General features: G+C 41.8%; 1 protein-coding gene across 1 annotated transcript in view; it reads left to right on the top strand.

The window, feature by feature from the left end:
• Nucleotides 1-839: 839 nt before the first annotated feature.
• itfg1 (integrin alpha FG-GAP repeat containing 1) overlaps nucleotides 840-9,864 on the top strand; it is a 28,732-nt gene continuing 19,707 nt past the window's right edge. The window contains exons 1-2 of the mRNA XM_034871391.1: nucleotides 840-931; nucleotides 3,838-3,916. Coding sequence (XP_034727282.1) covers nucleotides 3,871-3,916 — 46 coding nt within the window. The 5' untranslated portion in view covers nucleotides 840-931; nucleotides 3,838-3,870. The remainder of the gene's footprint in view (nucleotides 932-3,837; nucleotides 3,917-9,864) is intronic.

The raw sequence follows: 9,864 nt of genomic DNA, 5'->3' as shown, positions 1-9,864 counted from the left end.
AGTGGAAATCCTTCACAAAATAATTACAGCACTCACTTTTGTTCAAATGGGTGTACAGTGTGTACTATGTGAACAGTTAATGTTTGTGATTAACATGTTTGTGGCAAATTAGTGCACAACAGTCCAATACCAAGGCTTCATCCACCCAGTGCCTGTGTGATTGAGGCCGGGACACTGCCATGTTCCCCGTGAGTAGGTGCATTGCGTTGGGCTGCTGTTCAGTACAGCACTGGGCGCAGACCTTATTAACAGGCTATTGGACTTCAGCGTGACTCCATCAGGCTAATCAAGGCGACCTAGACCCAGGACCCTATTAGTATGCTAATAAAGTCACTTCTCTAATAACTGATTAGCAATTCAGCGGATTTTGTCCCCGCTCCGCTTGTACACACAATTAAGTGAAATGCTCTCTTAGCGCTCACATATACACGCACTTGCAGTGTTAATAGCGTGCACATTTATTTTTTTGTGTCTCTCATTGTCGCCAATTTATTTCTAACGCTCTCTCCCTCCCTCCCTCCTTTCTTTTGTTGTTTGTCTTGTCCACATTCACCTAGCATACAGAACAGATATTTCCATTGTCTGAAATATAATGTAAGCTAAATATAATGTGAATGAGAGGAACGCTTAAGCACAGTTGATGTTAATGTCTTTGACTGTCAGCTAGAGTGGCGCTTAAGGCATTGTGGATGAGAACTGTATTTCTCTGTTTGAGTTTGACCTTCTTGATGCTTGAAAAATGTGGATACGTGTTGACACAGTGGCCTTTAGGGCACAGCAACAACACCGTCACAGATTACACTTGTTCCACATCAGCGTGCGTAGGTGTTGAACATGTAACACAAGCTGGGCAACATGTCTTACTCTGGCATCTCTGTCTTCCTCAGTGCTCAGCGGCCTCTGCTCCAATGACTGTCCAGAAGATGTCAAGGTAAAGAATCTGTCTTTGTTTTTAGTTTTTTTCTAATGACAGCATAAAAAGTGAAATGTGTATTCTTGTCTGTCTGACCACTGACCAGTGTAACCCAGGTGTGTCCCGCTGGGTGAACTGTCTTGTACCCATTACACTTATCTTTCCACGCATGCGTCTTTTCTTCCTCCAGAGTCTGTACTCTGTACGTTTTTTTTAGTGGGAGTAAGAGACAGGCTGGAATATCATGACTGCTGGCCAAACTTCATGTCTATAGGGAGAATCACATTTATATTCAGAAAATTATGGAAAGGGATTTGAACTGGTGATGTGTTTTGAGCTCTAATGCAGTACAAACTCTTCTTTATGTGTAAAATGGCTAGCCTGAACAATTTGACCCAAAAAATTGAAAGCACAAAGATAAATGAGGTTTGTTTTTATGATCAAATATCATGTGAATTCCACCTGTCCATAACCCGCCCCCATTCTTTTTTTCATCATTGAAACAAGTATCAGACCATCAAACAATACTAGGCCGTAGCTATTGCTTACTGTACTGCATCCCATGCCCTCCCTTGTGGTTGGCATTGTCCAATAAAATATCAGTGTAAGAGTTTTTCATATAAGGGCAAATAAATGCCAGTTGTGGCCGTCTTCCAAGTCATGTTCTCTGTAAATATATTTTGGGGTTTGTTGTTGTTCAGGGACATTTTGACAGTAATGGTGTCTGTGGAGACTGGGTTTCTACTCATGATTTTAAAATAACAGGTATCCGTTTGTTGTTTACCATCTGCTCACAGTCTCCAGTTTCTGAGGTATCCAAGGCTTCATGTCTGCATGACGAGGCCAGGCGGTGCTTATCAGTTTGATACGTACAAGCTTCAACCAGATTAACTTCGGCCTTTCAAAGTGCTCTCAGGTCGGCCTTAAGCTTCATAGTGACTCTAGAATGTGTTTCATTAACAAAAGCTTGGGCTAGAAAACGGCATAAATACATAAAGATACAGTTACCGCAATGTACAAACTCAGAATAATCAAATGCAAAAAATACTCAAAAGCAGAGGTAACAACAAAAGTTGACCTTTTGTATTACTCACTTAAAAAACATTGTCTAATATCAAATGAGCACATCGACGGCTGTTGAAATGGTGATCCGACAAAACAAATTCCATCAACTTGCCAGCTTGTCAGAATGCAAACAGCTTTTCATAAGTTGTTGATGGGGACGTGTTTCTTCTGATTCTGGTGAGAAGATACAATCCAGTCCACTGGCCAGGTTTATTAATACATCATCAGTTTGAAGGCTTAACAGATGCCACAACGCTTCATGTGAGGGAAGCCGTATAACCCACAGCAGCAATAATTTTAACATTTTCATTTTCAAGGTAAACAGTAGAAATATGCCTCTGTCTCTCTGCAAAGTAATCTTCTAAGAATTCGGCCTTGCACACTGTGCTTTGCCAGATGACGTTTCATTGCTTCAAGAATCCCTCTCCCATGCATGGGACACGTCCATCAGACATCTGTCACCATGCTTTTTACTGTTAGAAAAGACTACAGTGCAGTTTATCTATTTCACCAATAAACCTGAGAATTACACTGAACTACATCCAATAATTACCAGCTTACTTTTTGTATCCTTCTATCTCCATCTGTCTGCCCATGTGTATTCTCCCTCTCTCTTGATCACCCTCTCTCTTTCATCTTTGGTGTCTTGGAATTAATCTATTCCTGGTAGCAACGTAAGTCCACCAAAGCTGTACTGCCTCTGGCCTGAGTCCAGCCACAGTTGCCCATAACGGAGAGCCGGCTGCCGTAAATCCACACACACAGATAGACCCATGACACACGACCCATTCTTTGCGTCAGTCTGAAGGGTTTTTAAGGCGTTGCATGGACAACATACCATAAGCATGTTAAATTAAAATGCATGTTAGAAGTTAAATGTAGCCACCAATTTATAGAGCGGTTGGCCTGAAGCCCCTTTTATGTATTCAAAAGAGCCAATGTCTGATGATAATGTGTAGGTGGACAGAGACATCTGACAGAAATACAGCAGCCAATTGCGTTTCCTCAAATAACCTTTCACCAATAGAAAGCCCTTTGCAAAACACATTAGCTTTGACATCAACAAGAGGCTGCTGGTACTGGAGTTGTTTTGGTTTTCTGTCTGTCTACTCTTCCACCGGCTTGTTGTCTAACTGAAAGGTATGATGAATGCTGTAGACGAGTGGAGCTTGCGGCTGTTTCTACTCCTCTCGTCTCCCATCCATCACCCCCTCTATCTTTTCATTTCACACCCCCACTCCTTTTTCTTCTTAGTCACACCTCTCTTCGTCTTTCTATGAGCCCACTGATCTTCTCCTCTTTGGCTTTCTCATCTCTCTCTCTCTTTTTGACCTCATTTCTATTCCTACCTCGCCCGACCGCTGAGTGTCACAGCACAAAGGGCCAAGTCTCTCTTGCAGTGTGTATGTACAACAAGCTCGTGGTTAGCTGATGGCAAGCTAAGGATGGCTCGATAGATCTCTTCATTTGTTGTCATCCTTTAGTAATGAAGAGATAAGACAAACCCCTCTGTTTACCTGCAGCCGTCGCTCATGCACGCTCAGTCAGATTCAGCCAGCTAGGTGGGACGTTTGCCAGGTCCCCTCCTGGAAATAAAACAACACCAAAGACTGGTGAAGTTCACCGTGGTGACAGCGTCCCTGGCCTCTTTCACCTCTTACAGACGTACAGCCGATGCTTCTGCCTGGCTTGTCTGTCAAAGCACTTTGTAAACTTTGGTTTTAAAGGTGCTATATTAATAACGGTGTTGTTGTTGATATTGCTATTATTATTATTATTTGTATTATTATTAAAAGACACTTGTAAATGTTCAACTCTGTCTGTTTTTTAAATTTGCGTTTGCATGTGTGTTTTTGCAGCCTTTCGGTGTTAACCAGCCAGGTCCCTACGTCATGTACACCACAACGGACTCCAACGGCTACCTGAAGAACGCCTCCGGTAAGGACTTTCTTTTTAAATCTCTTTCAAAGTTAGCTTTCACTTGTTGTGCTAAACTACCCACTTCAGTGATAGAGAATAACCAGAGAAACATTTGTTACTCAGAGAATGTCACTGCCTGAGCATGTACAGTCACTTCACTTAATAACTTAACCTCCTAAGAATGACAGCTGTCCTTAGTCTGGCTGGACACCTTGGAGTTTGTTTTGGAGGATTTTAAGAACACAGAATGAGAAGAAGAGGGACATATTGATTTTATTTGCTTGTTTTCTTTTTATGAAAGAGAAAATAGCCTCTATGCCTTAAAGACGAAAGCTGAAGCAGAAAGGACAGCTAAAGAAAGACAGCTGGAGGGGGATTAAATCAGTTTGATAAGGCTGTAATGCTTACTCCATGATGCTTTTGGAGTATTTTAATTAATTAATTATATACCTGTATGAATGCAGGTTTGTATTCTGTAAAATGTTGTGATATGTATCCAAATATTTACTTGTTAAAGGAAAATGAATACTCGACTGATGCTTGTCCACATTTATTTTTAGAAGATGAGTCCAAGTTTTCCAGCAGTATCAATCAAATATTCAGCCTGGAGTTACTGCAGTGGCGCTGTCTATAGGAAACTGTCTTCCCAGAGTTTCTGCAGGACTATCGCAGAAAAAGATTGTGAAAGCTTACAAAACACCGGCGGTCTTATTTCCCCCATAACAACATTCAACAAGCTGCAGCTTCCTGTTTTTTGCCTTTCATTTAAGTCCAATTTACATATATTTCTGGAAAGGACCAGTGTCTTTGTTATAATTTAAAGAGACCTGTGGATGTTTTCTTTGGCAATTCTTGAAGGATGAGGATGATTGTGCATGCACCTGGTTAGGATGGGATGATCAAGAGTGCTGGAAGTGAGTTTCTGTTGCTCATTGATTGTTTTTTCATGAATTTTCAATCTCAAACAGCTCTACTTCATGTAGTCTCAAAGGGCTCCTCCCTTCTGTTCTTGTTAAGCAATCCTGTCAACATCTGGCTGTGTTCTGTACTGGAATACACAAGGTACCACGCTGTCCGTAGGTGGTTTAGGTCATAATTCATAACATAACACATAACTGACTGACTGACTGACTGAATTTATTTCCTTCTTGTCACCTCTAAGCCCTGACTCCAGCTGCATTCATGATTATTTTGTGACCTGAAGGATCACTGGGTCTCCATAGGATGAGACATTTCTGCAATTCTGCAGCTGATGTACACTGCACAACTCTTCTACTTCAGACTGTTAAGGGTAAAAAGATGCATAGAAAGATAAGACGAGACACTGAGGACAGCAATGCTGCTGTGTTGTATTAGCCACAGTTAATCTAGTTGATATTAAATTGTGGGAAGGACACAGAGCTGCATGAGGACAAGATGCACTGACAGCCCGGGGTCAGGGATATATATAGTCACAGAATGCTATGTGCAGTACAATCCCAGTTTGTCAGATTTCCTTGTTTCATTTATTTGTTAGCATAGTTGGAGTATATGTATTAAAAAAAGAGTAGACAGATCACAGTCTAACATCATTATTATTTTACAACCAGTCGATATCTACATTCTCTTGGCAACAAAACCCTGCTGAAAGTAATCTTTCAATGGCTGCGGACCTTTCAGTTAGTCTAAGCCTAAAACACTGAGTAGACAAAATGTAATAGTTGTCTAAAAACATGACTAAACCCACAAATTGATTTTGTCTCTACAGATAAAAAAAAATAGGCAGTCACATGGGAATAAAGAGTGGAGAAGGGGGAGTGCTTTCACCACCTGCACCCACTGCAGAGATGATAGAGAGCGATTCAGAATCCCTCTGAAAATGGAAGCAGGGACGTGTTTGAAATCACACTAAAGTGAGATGTTGATTTTCAGTCTCATCTAAAATAATTTACTGAAATGAGATTACCTGAAACAAAATTCAGTTATTTATGTTCTAACTTTCATTTATCTAACTGCATAACTGTTGTTATTACTATACAGCCTCCAATCTTTTGGGAAAGCTTTTAAAATCCTTTTTTGTAACCTGCAGCCACAACAACAGTTGTGAGGTTGGCCAGCAGACTCGCAGTTGGTGTTCATGTTCATCCCAAAGGTGTTGGCTTACGATGTGGCTTAGGTCAGGGCTCTGTGCAGGCTAGTCAAGTTAGAAAGACACTATTGTAAGAGAAATATTGCTGTTGCTGTTTAGATTTCCTATTCCATTACCTTCAATTTCTATTTTTGTTACACCAATGTATCAAGTGATGTAGTGGAAACAAAATGTGAAAGGGGTCGCTGAGACTGATGAAGCCAAAGATAATTATCACCTAACTCAAACAGACTGTGGAAGTGGAACTCTGCAAACCAAATTTCTGGCATTAGGGAGAACCATTTTTTTGTTACAAAAATAGGACAAGACGGCCCGGGCATTCTGAGAGGTGGACTGAAGCAGGATGGGGCATACTAGTCGAGCTGGTGACCCCATTTAACTGTGAAACCTCTGGTAATATTCTCCCCAGTGCACTTTGGAGCAAGTCATTCATGTTTCTTATAACTCAGAGGTTTCAACAAAGGTGTTCTATTTTTAATAGAAATGGATGGTCTTGACATTTTGTCAACTCAGCCAGTACAAAAGAAAAGTCTCTCCCAGTGGCTCCTGGTTTGTTGTGTTCAGTAAGCACAATCCCATTAATTTAACATTAGAATATTGTGGTGTATTACAGTCTGCCCGTCATAACTTCAGCTGATTTTTCCAGTGTGTTTGACTGGGGTGCATGGAAAGAGGAGAAGAGCAAGAGTAGCCAAAGGCTTTGCTGGCACAACTCCCCAGACCTCTCATTTAACAGCAGCAAAGTACTGCCAGGGAGCGCGTGCATGTGTCTGTGCATGCCTTTGTTTGTGTGTGTGTGTGTGTGTGTGTGTGTGTGCATGCGTGCGTAGTGATTTAAAGTTTATTATTTTTTTATAATTTATTATTATGTTATTATAATTCTGTAGCTTGTAGCTCGGGTAACAGCCAGCGAGGCTGCCAGAGATGAGCAATGATGGGGTGCACACCAATACGCACATGCATGCATGCACGCACGCACACACATATACACACACAGGCACACAAATCCACGATCGGACTGGGGCTTGCCACTGGGGCCCAACGATCTTCACTTACCCTTCACCCTCCTGAAATGAGGAGAGAGGAAAGGGGAGATTATAATGTGCTGAGAGATAGAGACAAGGGCCAAGAAGGCAGCGTTTATGAATGGAGTTACTATACTACAAGAGGAGGGACGGAAGGGAAAGGAGAGGAAGAAAGTAAAACACAGAGAGAAATAGCAAGATACATAAGAGAGACAATGCATGCCTGCACGTGTGTCAGCATGTGTGCACTTGTGCATACCCGGACTTCTGTCTTTGACCTTGCGTGTGTACATGCATGTGTGTATGTACTCACCAGACAGTGGTGGGCCATGCCCCTTACTAAGCAGGTTGGATGGATGAGCATGGGCTGTGATTCTGACACCACCACACCTCATTATCAAGTAACTCCTGCTGAGACAAGGAGAGAGTCAGAGAGAGAGAGAAAGAGGTGGGATGGGGAGATGAATAGTCAAAGTTAGCCATTAACGTTTTTATTACCCGCTGGTTATCTCTCAATGTGGACGCTGAGATGAGCACGGTGTTTCCCTCTGGGTTCCAGGTCACACAGAGTCATGTCTGTCTGTAATTAGATTATAGTCAACAGACAAAAAGACAAGAAAAGCATTGATTTTGTTATCACCAACTCAGATATAAGATTTGATTAACAGTAACCTATCCAGAAACCATGTGTGTGTGTGTGTGTGTGTGTGTGTGTGTGTGTGTGTGTGTGTGTGTGTGTGTGTGTGTGTGTGTGTGTGTGTGTGTGTGTGTGTGTGTGTGTGTGTGTGTGTGTGTATAAATAAGTGACAGCATGAGGGAGTGCAGAGAAAGAGACAGAAACAGAAAAGAGTGAATGCTCATAAGGAGGAGAATCCTAAAAGGCCCGGATCAATGTGGAGCTCTCTGCAGACTGTCCAATTAGGCTAATGAGTTCAGGGTATTGGCAACGGCTCGCTCACATAAACACCCAGTGCACACACATATTGTATATGCTTAACCTTTAAAAAAAACACATGTTCATCTGCAGCAACTCATTCACAAACATATTTATCATATCGTCTAAACCTTTTAGATATTTAGAAGATCCAAAATAACTTAGATCGAAATTCAAATGGCATGTACTAATGAGTGTTGACCTGTACAGTCACTCACAGCCGTTCATGTTGTTTTTCGCTACATCTGGCTGATCCCTCACGCAGTGTCGTAAAACCCAGCTTATTACGCTTAACACCATAACGATCCTTGACCACAGCATACTCCTGTTCTCAAACACCTCAGGATCGCAGTGAGGTAAGTGAACGTTACCCTATTCTCAAAACATTGTTTTGCACAGTGTTTGGAAGAAAGGCTTTAAAACACAGGGAGAATTCACAATTTGGGAGTAGGATAGGAGAGTAGGTTGGATGAGAGGAATGAAAAAGCGCTGAAAGGCAAGAAAATGAGAGGGTGCAGAGGACCAAGGTGAGAGCACTGTATAGAGTTGCAGAGAAAAAAAGGAGATACGTTAAAATGAGGGTGGGACAAAAGAGGAAGAAAGGAGATGGGAGGAGAAGATCCCATGGAGAGATCATCACATAGGAGGGAGAGGAGAAGGAAATATTGGTGAGGAAGGGAAAAAAACGAGTGGATAGTTAACCCTCCACTGAGACATGGAGAATTACTATTGATCGGGCTTAGCATGCTTTTTCTCTTCCCTGTATTCACTCCTTTGCCTCCCTCCTCTTTCCCTCTTCTCTCATTTTTTTTCTTCCTCCACATCCCCCATCCAGCCCTCCTTTCACTTTGTTCTCTTTCTCTTCTCAGCCTGTAACCTCTATTATCTGCAGCCAGTTTATAGAGACCATACATTGTCGAGAGACTGTCTGCCTGGCTGTCGATCTGTCCATCTCCAAAGATCCTTGGGTCTGAATGAATGAAATGCTTGTATGTGTCTTTATGTACATGTTATGCACCTTATTAGTTCAAATGTATTTGTAGCAGTAAGTGTGTCCGAGGATGCATTACTTCCTCATTTTGTTTGGTGGATGACGAGTTAATGCAGACAGAGGCAGCGTTTTATTTTCATTGTAATGAAGAACTTTAGAGGGTTTCCTAAGTGTATTCAAAAATCTCTCATGATAAGTTTAACTTCATGGAACCACCTTTTCACCACATTATGGAAACATATTGAGTATACCTGTACTTATAGAAGCAAATGTTTTCACATACACCCAACACTGGCTGAGAGAACATTATTTTTGGCATACTGTCAACTTTTGATTCCTTCTGCCAGTCTTGCAGTACCCAGGTGTCATTTCAAATGACTCTGCATTGCACTGAAACTCATCGCATTGAAAAGTCACTTGTTGGCTTCATTGAGTGGTGAGTCTTGTCTCCATAATTTCTTAGAATAAAGGTAGTTATTATAAATGCTATTTTTCTAAATGCACAAAGACTAAGACCTCTCTTATATGAGCAGCTCATTATGCTCGAAATGTTTGCTAATGAAATTCACATCATCCGGCAGATCCCAGTGGACCTCGGCTCCGCAGGGAGCGCCATGCGCCAGTGCCGCGGGGGGAAAGCCAAACACCGTTCATTGGCACACACTGCCCACACTAAGATGACACAGAGCTGGTTTAAACTAGGAGTTTAACTTGAAGTATCCCTTTTATTTGTAGAAACCTGCTTTTTCCATTTTGTTTTTCAGTACGGTCAAACTAGGGTGATGACAGCTGTTTGAATGGGTCCTGAAGGGGTCTCTTCAGGCGAGCCAGACTTTGTGTGTGTGTTTGTGTGTATGTTTGTGTGCGTGTGTGTGTGTGTGTGCGTGT

This window comes from Etheostoma cragini, chromosome 1 (assembly GCF_013103735.1).
Source record: "Etheostoma cragini isolate CJK2018 chromosome 1, CSU_Ecrag_1.0, whole genome shotgun sequence".
Classification (NCBI taxonomy): Eukaryota; Metazoa; Chordata; class Actinopteri; order Perciformes; family Percidae; genus Etheostoma; species Etheostoma cragini.
This window is presented reverse-complemented; position numbering and strand designations above follow the sequence as displayed.